The sequence below is a fragment of the Capricornis sumatraensis genome, chromosome 18 (genome assembly GCF_032405125.1).
Source record: "Capricornis sumatraensis isolate serow.1 chromosome 18, serow.2, whole genome shotgun sequence".
In the NCBI taxonomy this organism is placed as follows: domain Eukaryota; kingdom Metazoa; phylum Chordata; class Mammalia; order Artiodactyla; family Bovidae; genus Capricornis; species Capricornis sumatraensis.
The window spans coordinates 38,087,558-38,108,868 of NC_091086.1; the positions used below are offsets into that span (position 1 = coordinate 38,087,558).

Below are 21,311 nucleotides of genomic sequence, written 5' to 3' on the forward strand. Positions count from 1 at the left end.
GCTTGGTTGACCCACAGCACGTGGAATTGTCCTGGACCAGGGATGGAACCTGTGTCTTCTGCATTGGCAGGCGGATTCTTTACCGCTGAGCCATAAGGGAAGCCCCTGCTATAACTCTTTTAATGATAGTCGATTTACGTTATATTTCAACACCCAGAGAGACTAGTCATCACTCACAGTTCTTTTTCAGGTTTTCTGGAGGACATTCTGTTTTTATTAGAGTTACTCTTCTGCTCTGATTCCCAATTTTTTGACTGATCTTAGGCAAGTGACTATATTTCTATATGTCAACATCATAAAAAACTGATGATATTGGACTGAATCTGGATTATGTATATATATGGAAAGCATGAATGCTAAAAAAGAAAAGTTATAAGTTTCAGTCTGGAACAGAAGCTACAGTGTTAACCAGGAATAAGAATTCAGTGGGAGGGAAATTCCCTATGAGGCTCTCCCGTCATACTGTTTCCACTTAGTCCCTCATTCACATTCTCTGGTCTGTTTACTTTGGCATACCTGACGCCCAACCCCCACACACTTAGAGCACAAGTCAGAAACTGCAGCACTGAAAGAGACCCAGCCTGGCACTCCTAAAAGCCATCTCAGCTGAAAGATGTTCTATCTGATTTCTAAAGAATACAGATTTCTGAAATATCACATGCTCACTCTCTCACTCAATCACCCATCCTTGACCCTTGTCTCAAGTCTACAAATTCCCTGGTGGGTGAAATAAATAAATAAATGAACAGGCTTCCCTTGTGGCTCAGTCAGTAAAGAATCTGTCTGCAGTGTGGGAGACACATTCGATCCCTGGGTCAGGAAGGATGTAGGGAACAAAGTATAAGGAAGGTTCTTCCTTATACTTTGTTCCCTACAAAGATCCCCTGGAGAAGGGAAAGGTTACCCACTCCAGTATTCTTGCCTGGAGAATTCCATGGACAGAGGAACCTGTTAGGCTACAGTCCATGGGGTTGCAAACAGCCAGATACCACTGAGTGACTAACACACACACACACGCATATATAGATTTCTTTATTTATTTTTGACTGTTTGCCCTCCTGCTGGGGGCTTTCTCCAGTTGCAGTGCACGGCCTCACATTGCGGCAGCTTCTCATGTTGGGGACATGGCTCTAGGCATGCGGCCTTCTGTAGTTGCGGCACATGGGCTCGGTAGTTGTGTTGCATTAGGCTGAGTTGCCCTGAGGCACGTGGAAACTTCTTGGACCAGGGATTGATCCCATGTCCCTTTCATTGGCAGCTGGATTCCTAAACCACTGGACCACCAGAGAAGTCCTCAAACGTATTTTAATAACTAACCATCCTCCATGCTTTAAGGAAAACTCAATGCATAATTTTCCTTTTCTGTATGGTATAGAAAAACTATTCCTTCTGAGAAATGACCATTTGAAATATTATTACTAGTTGGACTATAGATATTCAGAAGAGGCCATCAGTACTAACAGTGGACTTCTGTGACCGCATTGGCAAGATTTTGCCCATGTAATGAAGCCTTATTCGAATAATCCAATTTCTTATTTGTTCAACACAAAGCCTCTAGTATTTGCTGCACACTGAGTGAGGCACTAGGGGTATAATGATGAATAGGATACAGGCCCAGTCCTCACTGAGTCCCAGTCTACTGGAGGACAGAAGCACACACATATTTACAATAGTGTGAGATTCAGTTCAGTTCAGTTGCTCAGTCGTGTCTGACTCTTTGCAACCCCATGAATGGCAGCACGCCAGGCCTCCCTCTCTATCACCAACTCCTGGAGTTCTCAAACTCATGTCCATTGAGTCGGTGATGCCATCCAGCCATCTCATCCTCTGCCGTCCCCTTCTCCTCATGCCCCCAATCTCTCCCAGCATCAGGGTCTTTTCCAATCAGTCATCTCTTTGCATGAGGTGGCCAAAGTACTGGAGTTTCGGCTTTAGCATCATTCCTTCCAAAGAACACCCAGGGCTGATCTTTAGAATGGACTGGTTGGATCTCCTTGCAGTCCAAGGGACTCTCAAGAGTCTTGTCCAACACCACAGTTCAAAAGCATCAATTCTTCTGCACTCAGCTGTCTTTAGAGTCCAGCCCTTACATCCATACATGATCACTGGAAAAACCATAGCCTTGACTAGACAGACATTTGTTGGCAAAGTAATGTCTCTGCTTTTGAATATGCTATCTAGGTTGGTCATAACTTTTCTTCCAAGGAGTAAGCGTCTTTTAATTTCATGGCTGCAATCACCATCTGCAGTGATTTTGGAGCCCCAAAAAATAAAGTCTGACACTGTTTTCCCTGTTTCCCCAACTATTTCAAGCTGGCAATATATATTTAAAATGTGCATACTCTTTGAGAAGTTCTGTTTCTAAGAATGTAAGAAAATTTTGAGATGAGTAAACAAAGAACATAGACCTGATTATCGCAGCATTTCCATAACAGGAATAAACACCAGAAAATGACCACAACCATAAGTTTGTTTCTTACATGTGTGTCTGAACCCGCTCTTGAAGCTCCTTCCCAGTGAGTTCTGGCCCATGTCTGCCTGGTAAATACCCTTTGACACAGAGACACAGGCACCTAATAATCACACCATATTCTCTCCAGACAGAAATGCCATCAGTTTTGCCCTCACTCCAGTCAAACTGATCTGCTGGTAGATGTCAGGTTTGCTTTATAACACCAGGCTCAATATATCCAAATACCATTTTGGCATATAATCAACAGTAAGTTATTGACAACATATTTTATATTTCTTTGTAGCAAATCTTTGAAATCTAGTGTGTATTTTATAGGAGTTCCCTGGTGGCTCAGATTGTAAAGAATCTGCCTGGAATGCCAAAGACCTGGTTCAGTCCCTGGGTCTGGAAGATCCTTTGGAGAAGGGAATGGAAACCCACTCCAGTAATCTTACCTGGAGAATCCCATGGACAGAGGAACCTGGTGGGCTATAGTCCATAGGGTCACGAAGAGTCAGACACAACTGAGCCACTAACACTTTGTGTGTATATTTTACACTTGTAGCTGTGTGAATTTGGACTAGCGTATTTCAAATTCAGGGGGCCCAGGTTCGATCCCTAATCAGGGACCTAGATCTCATTTGCTACAACTAAGACCCAGCACAGCCAAATAAATAAATATTTTTAATTAAAAAAGGGTGCCTACTGCATGACACAGTACAGTCAGAGGAAGCATGACAGGACTTCAGAGATCATCCAGTGGATTTCTTACTTACACAAAGGTTAAGAACATTTGCTGAAGTTATCCAACCAGTTAGTAGAAAAGGCGAGAGTAGAACCCAACACTCTGTTTACCCTATCGTTTTATTCACAAAACTGATTAATGGCAAAGCTGGACTAGAACCCGCCCCATACCGCCTCCTGGCTACTCACACCTGTGCTGGGGCTCTTTTTTTTTTTTTTTTTTTAGCCAAGCATAGCCCCTCTACTTGTCATATTACCTTTCTCCTAAATAAGCTAACAGCCTCACTGGAAACACTTTGGCTGCCAACCAAGACCAAAGTGGAGTTGAATTTTCCCATCTTTCCACCAGATAATGCTTTTTATGACTTTCCACCTTTGTCCCTAGAAGCTCAGTTTCAACAAGCTACTTAAAAACCCTGATTCCTTTATGCAGCGGTTCTCAATAAAGGTGTCCTTCAGAATCACCTGTGAGCATTTCTTAAGACTCAAATTACAGGGCCTCTGCTCCAAAATTCTGATTTATAACTCTGTGCAGGAATTCATGTAGGCAGGTATTTTTCAATTGTCCCTGAATTCTAGCACACACCTCCAAACTCAGAAGAACCTCACCAGATGGCAGATCTCCACTGACATCGCCTGACCCCTAGGTGGTTGCAAACAGCTCTGGTCCTGAGAAAGAGCCCAGTTTCAAGGAAAGAAACATGAGAAAGAGGTACCCTGGCACCTCCCAGGGCGGGGCTTTCTGGTTTGCTTTCCTCCACGCTTTCTCTGCACCCAAGGACACTTTTAGCCTCATTTCCTGATCTTACAGCCTCGCCTCCGCTGCTGTTGTGCTCTGGGACAGAGGGGAATGCAGCAGACAGGACTCGCCCTCCTGGCTTTGGCTGCCTGTGTGGCTTTTCGCCCCTCAGAAGGTGAGTGGGGGGTCCGGCTATCTCAGCCGCCAATGGAAGGAGGGGGCTGCCTTCCAAGATGGAGCTGGAAGGAGTGAGGTACCGCCAGCAGTTAAGGGCAGGAATTTCCAGTTATCTACATGAGAATGGCATACATTTCAATCCCTCACCTCCAAGAGGCAATTCCAGAAAGGAACCTCATTTTAACAGGAATATCAATAATTAGCCACCTGTGCAATTTGGAGCAGTGCTTCCTTTTTTGATGATACTATCTTAGAAAATCCCCCAATAGAGGCTGAAGGAGAGCCTGTTAGAGGCTGTCTTCAGCTTTTGCCCCCTCACTCTGCCTACTAGACAGAATACAAGTGTGCACATTCCTGGAAGAAAGATAGGCTTGACCTCTGGTTTAGGGTTTGGCAAGTTGCAAGCTTTCAGACCAAAGTCAGCCCTGTGGATACTGGAAACCAAAACTTCAGTCTGATCTTACAAAAGGGACTCAGGATAAAGGAGACTGAACAATACAAATTACATCAGAGAGAACTTCTATTTTGAGTTGCTGGCATCTATATGAAGATTCTGGGCCTCCCTGGTGGCTCAGAGGCTAAAGTGTCTGCCAGCAATGCGGGAGACCTGGGTTCGATCCCTGGGTTGGGAAGATCCCCTGGAGAAGGAAATGGCAACCCACTCCAGTACTCTTGCCTGGAGAATCCCATGGATGGAGGAGCCTGGTGGGCTACAGTCTTCAGGGTCGCAAAGAGTCAGACACGACTGAGTGACTTCACTCACTCACTCATATGAAGATTATAACTGCATTTGGACCGGAGGTAATCTTTTCTACTATATTTAGGAAACCCTAAATATAGGTATTTAACACTTGACTGATTTGACTCTTTTCCACTGTCTTCTTTTCTGAAACTTTACCCTGAACAGATTCTCTAAATTCAGAACAGAGGTAAAATGTAAATTTTGTTTGGTCTGCTTTTTGAAAACTCCAGGCAACATTTTAAATTGACAGGTTTCACATACACATAGCTGTGTGTACACACATATAAACTGGATTTTAGGGCTTCTCCTGAAAAATCAAGTCTGGCAACACTGGTTCCACTTTCTCTGGCAAGAATGAATAGACCATACTAGCCCTTTGCCATTCACCTGAAACTATCACAACATTGCTTGTTAATCAGCTATACCCCAATACAATATAAAAAGCTAAAAAAAAAAAACAGCTGCTAAAGCAGACTAGCCTCTGTCCTTCTCCGGACAGAGAGAAGGACATCCTATTAACTGCTTGGCTATTAACATCCTATTAACTGCTTGGCTCCTGTAGGCATTTGCTTAGGGACTCCCAATATAGCACCTCAATGTGCAGAGCTTTACTAATGAGCACAGTTCTTCATCTCTGTCCTTCCATTTTATCAAGGCAAAAAGTTTTTCATTTTATGTTCCTGTAAATTTTTCAGAAAATTTCACCATTGAGATTTTAGGACTCAGATCCATTGTTTCCCAAAAATCTACCAGCTAAGGCTTCATTCCTAGTATTGGCAATATGTTTTTTTTTTCTTTTTTCACATGAAGCTTTGAAATAAAAGTGTATATGTCTCCCCCATCAGCTTCTTGGCCTGTTTCTAGCCTTCCCTGTGGCGGAGGCAGCAGCAGCATTCCTCCAGGAGAGGAGGGAGGGACGGGCAGGTGGAGGAGGCAGGGTGATGAGGAAAGCCCTGCCAGACCCATGGCCAAGGTCTGCTTGGGAATGAGTTCTGGCAAAGAGGGTGGGACAACAAACCACCGAGGTGTTTGAAAAGGAACAGTTGATGATGATAAGAAAGAGCTGAGGAGATGTGACTGTAATGCTCTGAGTTAGTCTCAGGGCTTCTCCTAAGGTGGTTTGTGTGTTAGTCACTCAGTCGTGTCCGACTCTTTGCTACCCCATGGACTGTACCCCACCAGGTTTCTCCATCCATGGGATTTTCCAGGCAAGAATACTGGAGTTGGTCGCCATTTCCTTCTCCAGGGGATCTTCCTGACCCAGGGATTGAACCTGAGTCTCCCACATTGCAGGCAGGCTCTTTACCATCTGAGCTACCAGGGAAGCCCACAGCAGTTTGGGTCACAGGAAAATTACATTGTCTGAGAAGCTCCAAGTTTCTGCCATTTGGAAATAAGTGATGCACCTTCCTTTTTGTGGTGGGACATGTATTAATATTAAGTTAACCTTAAAAGTGCATCCCAATATATATTGTTGTTCAGTTGCTAAGTTGTGTCTGACTCTGCAACCCCATGAACTGCAGCATGCCAGGTTTCCCTGTCCTTCACCATCTCCTGGAACTTGCTCAAACTCATGTCCATAGAGTGGATGATGCCATTCCACCATCTCATCCTCTGTCATCCCCTTCTCCTCCCACCTTCAGTCTTTCCCATCATCAGGGTCTTTTCCAATGAGTCAGTTCTTCGTATCACATGGCCAAAGTATTAGAGCTTCAGCTTCAGCATCAGTCCTTCTGGTGAATATTCAGGATTGATTTTCTTTAGGATTGACTGGTTAGATTTCCTTGCAGTCCAAAGGACTCTCAAAAGTCTTCTCCAACACCAAAGTTCAAAAGCATCAATTCTTCAGCACTCAGCCTTCTTTATGGTCCAACTCTCTCATCCATACATGACTACTAGAAAAATCATAGCTTTGATTAGACGTACCTTTGTCAGCAAAAAGATGTCTCTGCTTTTTAATACACTGTCTACTCTTTTCATAGCCTTTCTTCCAAGGAGCAAGCATCTTTTAATTTCATGACTGCAGTCACTGTCCAGTACTTTCTGTAGGAAGCTTCCATTCAAGGGTCTGTGTGTCTCAAGTGCCCTGTGGAGGCTGTAAGGAATGCAGGCTGGGAGGAAGGTCAGGATGGGAGGGAGGGAGTTGAACACTGACTACGGCCATCGTCTCAGGCTCGGGGAAATAAGGAAGTGGCCTGTGCCAGTCTGAGACTTGAAAAATGTGTTTTGTTTTGTAAGACATTAAATGTTCCATTATCTTAATGGTACCTACAGTGGCCATCTTGATGTGATGGCTTAGTAACTGGCATTCCCCAAATGTTCTGTATAAATCAGGAAGCAGTTGACTTACCCATAATTAAAAGCCTTGGATTCTACCCAAAGATAGGGCAATACTCCACCCCCAATGACATGGCTGCCAATTCCCAGAAATCAATTCTGACTCCATAAAAATGTCTATTATTCAGTGGCCAAAAGCCAGATTCTTTAAAGCCACAATCCAGGGTTTGTGGGTCTTTCTGTTTTTATTTTACATTAAAGACTAAATGTCCACTTTGTCCAGCAGATGCAAGTTGGGGGATTTTGCTTCATTGAGTCCCAAATTGGCTTTCTTCAAGTTTCTTCTGATAATCAGCCTTCTCAGAGTAGGATGGCTCCTGATTAGAGATATATGCTAGGGACTTGCTGCTTGAATCCTGAAAGAAAGCTTTATCTTTTGTTTGTTTCAGTTATAGCAGACTCACTACAGATGGTTGCCAAGAATATACATCTGTGCTTGTAAACTGGGACTCTCCATTTCACCAGGAGTGGTCCCCAAGAGGCCAGACATAACATGCCCAGTAACCTTTGGTTTCTCTTCAAGTTTGCCCTTTAGTGTGTTTTGTTCTGTTTTTAATTTAATTTAATTTTTAGTTGAAGGATAATTACTTTACAATGTTGTGATGGTTTCTGCCATACACCAGCATAAATCAGCCATAGCATACATATGTCTCCTCCCTCTTAAACTTTCCTCATATTTGTTTCTTTTTAATGTTCTTTTCTATGTCTAGAGAAGCAGAGTGACTTCTTATAATACAGTAGCAACTGTCTCAAATTTCATATATGGATTCCTTTAAAGGAAAAATCCTCTTTATTCTTAATGATGACATTTAAATTATTTTACTACATCACTTGATGTATAAACATAAACCAGGCATAGACCCCATATATATATATTTATTGTTGTTCAGTCACCAAGTCGTGTCCTGTTACACAAACATTATCTCAGGGCTCCAAGAAGTATCTGGGAGGACTTTATTTGGACACAGCAGTTTCATGCATCATGGCTTAGTGAGTCCTTCTTGCCTATGTGGTGTGCAGTGGACACCTTTGTTTGTAGGTATTTGAAGTATGATATGGCTCCATTAAAGCATGAAGTTCACTAGAAGAGGAAGTGTGTCCCCAACCAACTATAATTGGAACATTTAACTGCTGTCATTCTGTTTTTTTTTTTCACTTTAAAAAATTTTATACCTATTGCCATTTTTAAATTGTACTTGTAGACTTGAGATACTGACAGAAGCCAAGTGAATCTTTCTTATCATTTTCAGCTTTATCCTGAGAATATTTCTGTAACAATGGCATGTACCTTTGCTCTATTTCCATTCTACTGTGTTCTCTAAAGTGTTATTTGTATTGGTGTTTTCCAAACTGCATTTCTAATAAGCCCCCAAGGGATACCATACCACAGCTCTGAGAACCACACTTTGAGTAACCATACATCTAAGTAAGAGAGGAAGCTGGGTCACGTCTCTACAGTAACAGAATCCTTAAAGCTCAGAATCTAATTGTTATATCACGAATCTGCAGTGTTTTACTGTTGGTCTTAAAAAGTCTTGAGTAAGGAAATATTTAAAGCCTTCTCTTAGTGACCAAAATTGGATCACAGACATAAAGTCAAATCAGAGACAGACATTTGTAGCAAATTAACCATTCAAATTAACTCTCTGACGCTTAATACTAGAAACAACGATGACAACCCGAAACCAACAGGAACATTGGCAATAATACTATAATAAAAGATAATGCTTTTAATGAGATACTAATAACATCATCTTTAAAATATTAAATAGAATACAAGTGATTTGTCATATTGAATTAACCCCTAATTACTTGAGTGTGGGAGGACAGTATGTTTTTGAAAAAGCACTGTGCAGTTTTAGGACACTTGGGACATAAGACCTTGACCAAAAAGGAAAAGCACTAATGCTACGCACTGTGCTATGTGGTGCGGCCATAAAGATATGCTGAGGGAGTTCATAGTCAAAAGGCATAGTCATATAAACCCCAAATTGTATACATATATAAAATATATAAAGCCAGAAAAGCACATGGTACCATAAGACCTCAGATCCATGGGGAGAAAGGGCAAGTCTGGGAGCAAGGAGGCAACTGGGATCCTCAGTAGTTCAAACTGATGAGGTCTGGAACTTGGGCAGTGATAACAGGGACGAAAAGCAGGGAGACAAATCTGAGAAATGTCCAGGGAGTAAAATTTACAGGTGTTTGTGACTGGCTGTGGATTGCAGGAAGAAGGAATGACACACACGTTTCTGGCTTGGGTAATGGTAAATGATGGTTAAGTGAGATGCGGACCCCGACGAAGAGAGTATTCATTTGCATTTGAACCCAAGCGATGTCTTGTAAAAAGAGACTGTCGAAACAAACAAAAAACCCCAAACCTGACACAATCTCAACAACAGTTTAAGATTTTTTTTTTTAAACTACGTGCATCAGAAACGAGTAGATCAAGCAACCAAAAAAAACTAACGGAGGTGGGAAAGATATGCCCAACACATCTGCTTTCCCCTCCAGCGCCAGGAAGGGCTGCCCGGGACGCCGAAACGCGTCACCTGGAGCAGCGGGGCAGAGGCAGCGAAGTCCCGGCGGACGGCGCAGGTGCTTGAGGTTCCCGGGGTTGGCGGCGGAGGAGCAGGCTCGCGCTGCCGGGCGTCCGTGGGCCTGTGAGTAGCCTGGCCGGTCGCAGGAAGCCACCCTCCTCCAGGCGCAGTCCTTGTTACCCTTGGCCGGGGCTCCGCTCCCAGGGCTCTCCCTGTGCCCGGGCACCAAACGCGGGCTGAGACAGAAAGCCGCCCAGGAGGTTGCGCGCGCGCAGAGGCCGGAAAAGCGGCCAGACGTGGGCCAGACAAGCTGCAAGCACCCCCCGCTGCCCAGGGCTGTCGCTCCGCACTCCTCCCCTTCCCTGAGCTGGGGCCTCTGCTGCAGCACCAAGCCTCCCCACCCGTGGCGCCCTCGCCTACAGATACGTGTGTTGGGACAGCCGTCAAGGCTGGGACACCGTTCTGCTTGTGTCTTTTTCCCATTTTTGTTTGTTTTTCCTCTGACTTTCCTTTTCTAGGGACATGAGTGGAACACTTGTCAACTAAAGAAAATGCACAACGTGAGAGTTGCCAGTTAAGTTTTATGTGGGACAATATGAGGATTGTACCCTGGGAGACAGCACCTCAGATGGCTCTGAGAAACTGTTCCAAAGAGGTAGGGGGAAAGAGAGTATGTATGTGATTTTGGTAAAGGCGGACTGCTGCTGCTGCTAAGTCACTTCAGTCGTGTCCGACTCTGTGCGACCCCAGAGACGGCAGCCCACCAGGCTCCCCCGTCCCTGGGATTCTCCAGGCAAGAACACTGGAGTGGGTTGCCATTTCCTTCTCCAATGCATGAAAGTGAAAAGTGAAAGTGAAGTCGCCCAGTCGTGTCCAACTCTTCGCGACCCCATGGACTGCAGCCTACCAGGCTCCTCCGTCCATGGGATTTTCCAGGCAAGAGTACTGGAGTAGGGTGCCATTGCCTTCTCCTACATGCAATCAAGTACGTGGCTTTTGTAGAAAGTTTCTGCTGGGCTCCTGCAACTTCTGCTAGACATTAGAAACAATCGTCACCGTGAAGAATTTTAGTGCTTTACAAGATATGAGGATCTACAAGAATTGCACTCATAAAATCAGCTCCTGAGAATATTTATCTGAAGACCAGTCCTGCCAATTTCCTTGAGCAAAGTGCCTCATTACTGCTCTCCACCCCGAACTCCTTCAGGGGGTGTTGGAGGTCAGCAGCTGCAGCCCAGCAGGATTTAATCCTTGTAGAGATAGATGGCAAGCACCCATGGCAGGTGCCAATTTATGATTGACACCCAATTATTTTATCCTGTTTGTGTTTTAAATAAATGCACTTATGTTAGACTTAGCTCTGTCCCACCCATAATAATAAATACCATTTCCATTATTTTCCAGAATTAATATTTTGTGATTCGCATTTAGCCTATTAGTTGAATGTATTTTTTTTTAGTTTCTAAGCAAATCGTATTTGTAAATTTACAAATAAATTATCTTTATTATTTAGATCAAAGTTTTTAAGCAGTTACTTTGCACTGCTGCTGCTGCTGCTAAGTCGCTTCAGTTGTGTCCGACTCTGTGCGACCCCAGAGACAGCAGCCCACCAGGCTCCGCCGTCCCTGGGATTCTCCAGGCAAGAACACTGGAGTGGGTTGCCATTTCCTTCTCCAATACATGAAAGTGAAAAGTGAAAGTGAGGTCCCTCAGTCGTGTCCAACTCTTCCCGATCCCATGGACTATAGCCTACCAGGCTTTTCCGTCCATGGGATTTTCCAGGCAAGAGAACTGGAATGGGATGCCATCGCCTTCTTTGCACAGGACCTGCCTATTCAAAACAGTATATAATGGAAAGAGAACTCTTAACTACAGATAATGGTGTAATGTAGGGGAGAGGAAGAAACAACTTTCCTTGCATCCTTCTAGGTTCTTTACTAGGACTCCTATAACAAAAGACAGATTAATAAGAAAAAAGTATACAAGTTTATTTAATGGGTGTCTTCACAAGGAAATGAAGACTCAAAGAAGCAGTTTGAGCTATGGCTTTCACATAAAGTTGGACGAAGTGGTAATTTGTGAAAATGTGAGAAAACAAAGGAACTTGAACTAAGGCAGTTAAGCATGGGAAAGCGATGAAGAAGATAAGGGTTAGTTTAATAAAGTTTGTACAGATTCTCCTTGGCTGCAACTTCATGTCTCATGGAGACACCATCTCATTTCACCCAGAAGGTTGTAAAATGCTAAAAATTTCTTTCTTCCCCAGGTGCAGGGAGAGTACCTTTTACTTGGAAGTTTTGTATCTTGCTTTTAGGAAGGTCAGAGTGCCCTTTTTGCATCTGCTGTTTTTCTGACTTTAACTTAAAATAATCAACATGCCAGAATGGAATACTTTGGGGTCATGTGTTCTGAATTCTTTCAGGGACAAAATATTAAAAATTGTAGATGAAATGGACAATTTCTTAGAAAGCTATCAAAATTGAGGTTATAGAAAATCTAAATAAGCACATAACTCTTAAGGAAACTGAGTCAGAGTTAAACACCTTTTCTTCAGATAGACACTAGGCCTAGCTGGTTTTAGAGGTTTTACCAAACAGTGAAAGAAGAGGCAATTCTTGTCTTACACAAACTTTTCCAAATAATAGAAAAATAGAGAAAGTTGACTGATGCATTGTTGGTGATTAATGTAATGTTAACACTTAAAACATTCAAGGATGACTTCAGGGGATTAAAATATAGACTAATCTTATTTATGAGCATAGGCGCAAAAATATAAAAATGCAAAAATAAAAATGTTTTTATAATTATATTAGTTATTGAAATCAGAGGACATTCCTGATGGTTCTTTTTTGGGGGCTGCGCTGGGTCTTCATTGCTATGTGCAGGCAGTTCTGATGAGCCGGGGCTACTCTCTAGCTGTGCTGTGCTGGCCTTTTGTTGTGGAGCATGGCTCCAAGGCTCTGGAGTACTGATTCAGCAGTTGTGGCTCTTGGGCTTAGATGCTCTATGGCACCATGGGCTTTTCCCATAACCAGGGATCAAACCAAACCAGTGTCCCCTGCATTGCAAGGCAGATTCTTAATCACTGGACCACTAGGGAAGCACGGATTGTTCTTTAAAAATGGAAATACTCTGACAGGAAGATGCATGAGAAAACATCTGGGGGCGTGATGTTATCTACAAGAATCTTACCTTAGCCCTAGTCCTAATCATCCCACAAGCTTCATTGCCTACCTTGTGTACTCTTCAAAGGATTCTTTCTTGGCCTATTGTATTTCCAGGTGCCTCACTAGGGCACCAGTCACATCTATGAACACCAGATATGCTTGCTTGCCTCTTGTCTTTTGATAGTTAATCTGATAGGTTAAGTGATCTCCAGGTGAGCCCATCTTTTATATCTGAGAAATGTCATCCAGTTTATTAAGTACATATAGGTCCCGGGTGCTTTTCTGGGTTAAAACTGTGCTTTTAATTGATGTCAGCATTCAGATAACTCGAATTCTTTAAACACATAATTTCACTTATGATTCTTAATTCCCACATAGCTTTTGAAAGTCCATTTCAGATTTTACAGTTGCCTGGGTCACAACCGGGCTGCCCTGGTGGCTCAATGCTAAAGAATCTGCCTACAATGTGGGAGGCCCAGGTTCAATCCCTGGGTTAGGAAGATTCCCTGGAAAAGGGAATGGCTACCCACTCCAGTATTCTTGCCTGGAGAATCCCATGGATAGAGGAGCCTGGTGGGCTATATCCATGGGGTCACAAAGAGTCAGTGACAACTAATAGAGGGTTCTGTGTAATAGTAACTGTTCATTTTTCCACTCCCAGGGTCTAATATAGTGATTCAATATAAAATAACTTGTAGACATAGCTATAGATAGTATTTCATTTATAAGAATTCACATAATAATTTTTATATAGTAAGATGGGTGAACAAATGGATAGTTACATGAATAAGCCCAAAACCTTATTTGGGGTATTAAAACAACTTTAGTTGGAGAATAGCAGCAGAGTGTAGCTAAAGAAAGGAACTATTAGTTTCAGGAGATCAATACATTAATAAATGTGAGGAGAACCAGTGTTCTGTTCTTCCATTGCCCTTAAAAAAAATTTGAAATAGGGAATTCCTTGGCAGTCCAGTGGTTAGGATTCAGTGCTTTACTCTCATGGGCCTTGCTTCACAGTTCAGAGTGGCCAAGAAAAAATGGCATTTAATGTAGAGAGTTTACCAGTGGCCTAGTGGTTAGGATTCAGGGCCCCTGCCTTGGTCTAGGTTCAGTTCCTGGTGGGAGAACAGAGATCCTGCAAGCTGTAAGGCACAGCCAAAACAAAAACAAAAATGAACAAAGAAGGTGTACAATTCAGTGATTTTTAGTATATTCACAGAATTGTACAACTATTACTGCTATCTAATTTCAGCCTGTTTCATCACCCCTTAAAGAGACCTTGTATCTGTTAGCAGTCATTCCCCATCCTCTCCTACCCCCACCCCTGGCAAACACTAATCTGCTTTATGTCTTTATGGATTTGTCTATGGACATTTCATATACATGGGATCATACCATATATGGCTTTTTAAACCTGGTTTCTTTCACTAATAATCTCTTCTTGTCCCAGGATCAGAAACTTCTGTGGCTTAGAGCTGACACCACTGAGGGGTTTTAATCATTTCTTTTAATCCTAATTTAGGCGCTAACTTCTGTCTGTTACTATAAGACTGCCACCTGCAGCCACCGTTGACCATAATTTCTAACTTTTGAAGAAATGCATTACCCACTTGGAGGAATGCGGAGCATAGACTACTGTGTGCAGGTAGCATGGAGGAATTTGCGGATACACATTTTAGTAGGGGACTAGTTTCCTTTCATTATTTGTGTTGCTCTTTTCTCCTTTTATTTGGGTCATATAAGCTTCTCCTAACTTGACTTCCTGCCCTAATCACACCGTACTTATTCCTACTTGCTTATCACTGCAAGACAAATTTTTCTAAAACCCTTCTCTTTTCTCGATCTTTAATGGTCTCTATTTCAAAAAAGATAAACCTCCTTAGACTAACATTCAAGGCGTCAATGGTGTGATGTCAGTCCATCTTTTGAACCATATCGCTCATCAATCAGCTTCCCAGCAGCTTAGTGCAGGCAAAGAGGTCTATTTTTCTGTATTCCCTTAGTATGCCCTATGCTTTCCTATCTCAGAACTCTTGACCATGCACTTCCTTTAGCCTGGACAAGCCTTCTCCATTTTTGCCATCCCTCCAAATCCTCAAAGATTCAGTTAAGTCCTTCCTGGGCAGTTAATTTCAAACCTGCTCCAGGGGCCCATGTGGTTGGTACCCTCTGAGTTTTGGGGATACTCTATCAATCTTGCTTCTTTAATCAAGTCCGGTCACAGCTCCACTGCCCACATCTTCCCTTGCTGTATGTCTTTGCTTGTGCTTAGTTTTATCTCCCCAAAATACAGTGTGAGTTCTGGAAGGTAGAGACATGTCCTGCTCTGTGGTCTGCATACACAAAGCCCCCAGTAAATGATTGCCCCTCATTTAAGCAGGTTAACATTCTGTTTCACTGGAGTCTCCAAGATAAAGCCAGGCCAGTGTTCTATAGGTGGGGAAAAAGCGAAAACAGTGGCAGATTTTATATTCTTTGGCTCCAAAATCACTGCAGATGGTTACTGCAGCCACAAAATTAAAAGATGCTTGCTCCGTAGAAGAGCTATGACAAACCTAGACAGCATATGAAAAAGTAGAGACACTACTTTGCTAACAAAGGTCCATAGTCAAAACTATGGTTTTTCCTATGGTAAAACCATTGGAAAAGCTATGGTAGTGATGAACAGATGTGAGAGCTGGACCATAAAGAAGGCTGAGCACCGAAGAACTGATGCTTTCAAATTGTGGTGCTGGAGAAGAGTCTTGAGAGTTCCTTGGACCTCAAGGAGATCCAACCAATCAATCCTAAAGGAAATAAGTCCTGACTATTCATTGGAAGGACTGATGTTGAAGCTGAAACTCCACTACTTTGGCCACCTGATGCGAAGAACTGACTCATTGGAAAAGACCCTGATGCTGGGAAAGATTGAAGGCAGGAGGAGAAGGGGACGACAGAGGATGAGATGGTTTGATGGCATCACCGTCTCAATGGACGTGAGTTTGAGCAAACTCCGAGAGATGGTGAAGGACAGGGAAGCTTGGCATGCTGCAGTCCCTGGTGGTCACAAAGAGTTGGACCTGAGAGTTGGACCTGAGTTAGTGACTGAACAACATGTATTCTATAAACCACAGGATTCACATTTCTTTCTTTTCTTCTTTTAGCCATACTTCCCATTGCCTCCAGCTGCTGCACTGAGGTTTCACATCATGTTTCCAGAAGACTTCTCGAAAGAGTGACGACGTGTCGCATCCAGAGAGCTGACGGGGATTGTGACTTGGCTGCTGTCATGTGAGTGCTCTTTGGCAGGAGGGCTAAACTTGCAGAATGACCATTTCTCCACCAGTGAGCCATAGGCTGGGGAGACTCTGCCTGCTACCCAACATACAGATCGTTATTTGAACAAGAGAGGGGAGAGTGGTGTTAATGCACACTCTCTCAGTACCAGGATGTCCAGAGCCTCACGTTAGCCCTCCGCACCCTGCACTGCAGTGAGGCAGCGAAGGTGAAATGCTTTCAGTCACCAGACAACGTGCATGCCTTTCCTCGGCCAAACGAGGGACGTTCTGAGTGGGGGGAAAATTACAATGAAAGAAACAGATGAGAATCTGACACCTCTGTGCTGACAAGACAGCTGAAAGATATAGAGTGGTTACGACTTGGTCTCAAGTAAGATGCAATTGGACTGTGTCTTATTTTGTAATCATAAGTTACATGATTACGTGACAAGTCATCTCTTTTGTGTTTCCTTACAGTCGACATATAAAGTTAAATGTTCTCTGTTTCCAAACTGTTTTACTACAGAACATGTTTTTACTTATCCAAAATGTAGTCCCTTAACTATGTTGTTTTTTTAAACGTTTTCCAATTTTTGGTGCCCCAGTCTTTCTAATTTTAGTTTAGTGTGTTTAGTGGTATCTCATCTCAATTTTAACTTGCTCTTCTTGAACATTAGTTCCCTTAACTTTGAATATGTATAAATACTTTAAGGTTTGAGATAAGTGTTTTAGATGCAGAAAACATTGCAAGCATTGAAATTGCAACTCTGAAATAATATGCATTATTAATCTCAATTAACTAATACAACTTAACTCACAGTGAACACACTAAATTTATTTCATTGTCCTTTTCTGCCTAGAAATAGGTCCTTTCTTTTCACACCTGTAACACAATCACTTGTAATATCTGATGTCTGAGACAGCAGTTTGCTTGTTTAAAATTTCTCTATAGTGACTTCATTAAAGAGTTTCTAACTCTTTCTACACATAAACAAAACACAAAGCTGTATATCTTGGGAAGGGGGCTGAGTCTTCTTGAATCATATAGACATTATCTGTTAGGAAGAAAATTTAGGATTATTAAATAAAGTTGTTTGGGAGGCTTGAGTATTTTTTCAAAAATGGTTGTCGAAAGGCTGTTGTGCTTAGAGAAATGGGCAAAGAAATAAATTTTAGGGATCAATTATAGTTATAGTCTATGGCAGGGCCTTCCTTCAAAATTCACTGGACTGTCAGAGGCTACTCTTATGTGTAAAAAAAAAAAAATCGAGAGATCAGCCTAATGGTTTCTTAGCATCAAACTCTTCACCTAGAAATTCACAACTGAGTGGCTCAGTGCCCACCAGAATATTATGGAGTTGGAGGAAGGCAGGGAGTGTGAAAAAGGCTACCTCCTTATCCTGATGGAGACACATGTGATGCAAGTGTAGGTTTAAGCAGTCTTTAAACTTAAGGGTTTTAAAACATCAGCACATCTTGGGTTAGGGCACTATGTTCTGGCAGCTGATTTTTCTGCTTGTATTACATTGAGGGTTTGAGGCCCCACTGAGCAGGCCTTTGAAATCCCACATGGCAGGTGTTGCTTGTGTTCCTGTGCTTTCCTCCTCCCTGGATCCTCTGTCTGCATTCCCCCATCTAGGTCTCTCCTGTAGCCCCAGAGCCAATGCCCCTGCCTGGGGCTCCTCACTCCCCAAGCAATGAGGGCTTTGAGTCCTAGTTCTCTCCTTTGCAGCCAATGGGCGTATCTGGCTGTCGGTGGGGGTCCTTCTCCCCTGAGTGTCTGCTCGGATTCTTGCTGACACCACAGGGTAAGGAGAGAATTTATTCCTTTGGAAAGGGTAGGAACTTCAACTCTTTCTTGTTGATTTGTTTGTTCTCCATATTGGTGCTATAGCCCAGTTTTCTTCTGTAATAGCTCAAGGCAAGCCAATGGGCCATAGGGAGAATTAGCTTTTCCTTTGAAGACCTCTCAATCTAATACACTTAGAGAATGTGTTATCCTCCTATTAAGACGCCTCACTTCTTTTAAGTTAATAATCCCACATGCTGGCTTTATTATGCTCAAGTGCATTCAAGCCTTTCCCAACTTTTCCTCCCATTTCAGAAGTCCCCACATTAGCTGATGCTTCCTCTTGGGTCATCTGAAGGAACGGCAGCCTCATCTCTATCCCCACCTGGTATTTATATATATATATATTATATATCCCCACCTCCCGAAGAGAAGGGTGAGGGGTTTCCATTTATCCAGATACAGAAATATTGTATATGTATAGCCAGCAGGATTTTCAACAATTAATAAGAGCTGGATGGCATCTGATGCGGAATTAAAAGCCATGTCTTTTGTAATAAGAAATTATTCGAGTTACCAGAAATTGTGAATGGTGTTCTAGGATTCTCCTACGCCATCGTCAACATTTCATAATAGAAAAATGAACACGAGAACAAATTCTGAGACATGGTATAAATCTATATTATAGTAAGATTGTTTTGTTGAAACAAAACCAGATTGTCCTTATTTTTGAACAATTTTCACTTCATATCTACAAGTAATTACTGAATTCCTGCTGTGAACAAGGCCTTTTCAAGATACTTCCAGACTATTCTTCCTTCGAGGAGCATAACACCACAGAAAAAGAACAGAGTCTGAACCAACTACTCAGATAAAAGATGGAGAAAACTAAGTGCCAGAAGACAGGAAACCGGGGGCCACAGAGACTGAAAGGAAAAAAGAGGTGTTTAGCTGAGAGGATCTAGAAAAACCTCACGGAGGAGGATGTGTTTAAGGTGGGCAATGAGGAAGTCACTGGTTTTTTGGTTGGGTGCTTGCAGTCAGGATGGAGGATTGTTTTCCCGTGGTTTCTCTCCCTCCATCTCTCCCTTCTTCCGCTTTCCTCCTCTTCTTTCCCCCTCCTCCTATCTCTCCCCGTCTCCCTCCTCCTCCTCCTCCTCCATTTCCTTCCCCTGCTCCTTTAAATATTTTCTTTGGATGTCTGAGGAACCACAGGCAGTGCTGTAGTAAAGATTCATCCCTGTGGTCCTCAGCTTTAGGATTCAGTCTGTGTCCAGACATACACTGTCCCAAAGTGGGAACTGCCTACAAGGTCACTAAGTTTTTACTTATTTGTACCGTCTATCAGTGATTTGTTTTTTCTTCCCTTCTTGGCAGCCTTCATGTCAAGCGCAGAAGAGTCTGTGTCAGCCCACACAATCACGTTATTAAGCAGTGGATGAAAGAACAAGCATCCAAGAAAGAGGCTCAAGGCAACGTTTGCCATAAGAAGAGACACCATGCGAGGAGGAACAGTAAAGGGCTGCATCGGGAAAGGCAGGAAGCGCATGGCCATAAAACGCCCTATTAGAGAAGGCACGATGAAGCTACACAGAGGAGTCCCGAGTGAACTTGGCCGTGGCTGGTTATAAAAATATCATGTGAATCTTCCTTATTGGGAGCCAACAGGGCAAAACAAAATATATTTTTCAAGGGGATAATCACACAGATGCAAACGTAGCCAATAATATACTCAACTGAAAAAATGAAGTGAAAAGAGAATACTTATCTTCACATAATATTTGAGGAGCAGCATACAGATCTAATTTCTCCAACTTTTTTACTATGACGTTTTCCAGATCTGCAAAGAAGTTGAAAGAGTGGTACTGCGAACATCTGCATGCCTTTACCTAGATTAATCCTTGTTAATATTCTGCCATATTTGTTTTTTCTCTCTCTTCTCTCCTTGTACATGTATATATAAAACATTATATATACAAAGTTATAAGTTTTTTCCTGAACCATTTTGAAAACAAGTACAAACATCTTGACACTTCACTCCTAAATTTTTTTAGTGTTTCAATTTGACATCCATCAAGAATAAAGACATTTTCTATAAAATCGTGCCATCAGCTTTATGCCTAAAAAGGCAGCAGTTTAATCATCTATATGACATAATATATATGTTCATATTCTACAATCATATATATGTTTATATTCTAATATATGAATGTATATATGAAATATGAACATATATATTCGACCCAGGAATTGAACCCAGGTTTCCTGCATTGCAGACAGATTCTTTGCCATCTTGGGATGATCCCCTGGAGGAGGCCATCACAATCCACTCCAGTATTCTTGCCTGGAGAATCCCATGGACAGAGAAGCCTGGCAGGTTACAGTCCATGGGGTTGCAAAGACTCTACTGAGTAACTAAATACTTTTCAGGATCACATTCAGATTTAGCATTTTTGGTAAGAATTCTTCCTATGTGAATTTGCATATTTCCTAGTGCACTATTTAGAGTTTGTGAACAGTGAAGTTCATTTTTTACACAGAAGACTTTAGATTGACAAATTCAGATGCCAAAAAAAAAAAAAGCCTGGTTTGTTCTGGGAGCCACCTGCCTCCTACAGTCAATTGTTGGGGCAGACTAGTCAGGGGTCTAGAGATGGGTCCTGTGTGAGATGATTTCACAGTTTCCTAAACAAGGAGCCTACATCCTTTCATTCCTAACGCACCTTTGCCACACCTTGTGGGTCCATCCCCAAGGCTCTGCTAATCTTTTGGCTTCCTTGCTCACAGAGGCTGTAGAATAGGAGATGGTTTTCATAAACAGCCACCAGATGGCAGGAGCAGAGCGTGCACTCAGCCAAGTGTCAGGCGTCTGGCTCTCCCAGTTGGCCACCCCTCCCCACCCCCCCCAACCCCCCCCACCCCCCCCCCCCACCCCCCCGGTAATGGCGTTGCCCGGAGGTGCTGAACCTGATGTAGGCTAAAACTATCACCAAACAACAGTCCATCTAATATTCCTCATGAACACTAATTTAGCATCAGTGAGCTTTGTGTTGATATTTCTAATTTTTGAATGAGGAAACCAGAGGCTTATGGGGTAAAATGACTTCCCCAAAGGCACATGGTAAGTGGCAGGGATAAGCCTTAGCCCCAGGTCTCCAGGTCTCCCATCAGCCCCAGCAGTGGACCCGAGAAGGTGTGCACCTACCTGGAGGTGGTCAGAGGAGGAGGAATGCAGGGAAAGATCTGTGCAGGAGCTCCAAAAGGGCCAGGGATGCCTGCGGACAGTTTTACCTGGGTCTAGAATGAAGACATGTTGCTCATGGCCTTGGTGGCCCTGATCCTGGCAAAAACCGTCTTCATAAATTAG

At 42.8% G+C, this 21,311-nt stretch overlaps 1 protein-coding gene across 1 annotated transcript; it reads left to right on the forward strand.

Annotated features, from left to right (window-relative positions):
• The first annotated feature begins 4,046 nt into the window (after positions 1 to 4,046).
• Positions 4,047 to 19,514, forward strand: CCL28 (C-C motif chemokine ligand 28). Its single transcript, XM_068990771.1, has 3 exons — positions 4,047 to 4,110; positions 16,042 to 16,168; positions 19,322 to 19,514. Exons 1-3 carry the CDS (start codon positions 4,047 to 4,049, stop codon positions 19,512 to 19,514), a joined length of 384 nt encoding a protein of 127 aa, XP_068846872.1.
• The last annotated feature ends 1,797 nt before the right edge of the window (positions 19,515 to 21,311 follow it).

Excerpts from the sequence above, each read along its gene's own strand:
- CCL28 (XM_068990771.1), top strand. The coding sequence starts at position 4,047 with ATGCAGCAGACAGGACTCGCCCTCCTGGCTTTGGCTGCCTGTGTGGCT. Across the intron at positions 4,111-16,041 it reads GGCTTTTCGCCCCTCAGAAG|CCATACTTCCCATTGCCTCC; the intron begins GTGAGTGGGGGG and ends TTCTTCTTTTAG. Across the intron at positions 16,169-19,321 it reads TGTGACTTGGCTGCTGTCAT|CCTTCATGTCAAGCGCAGAA; the intron begins GTGAGTGCTCTT and ends CCTTCTTGGCAG.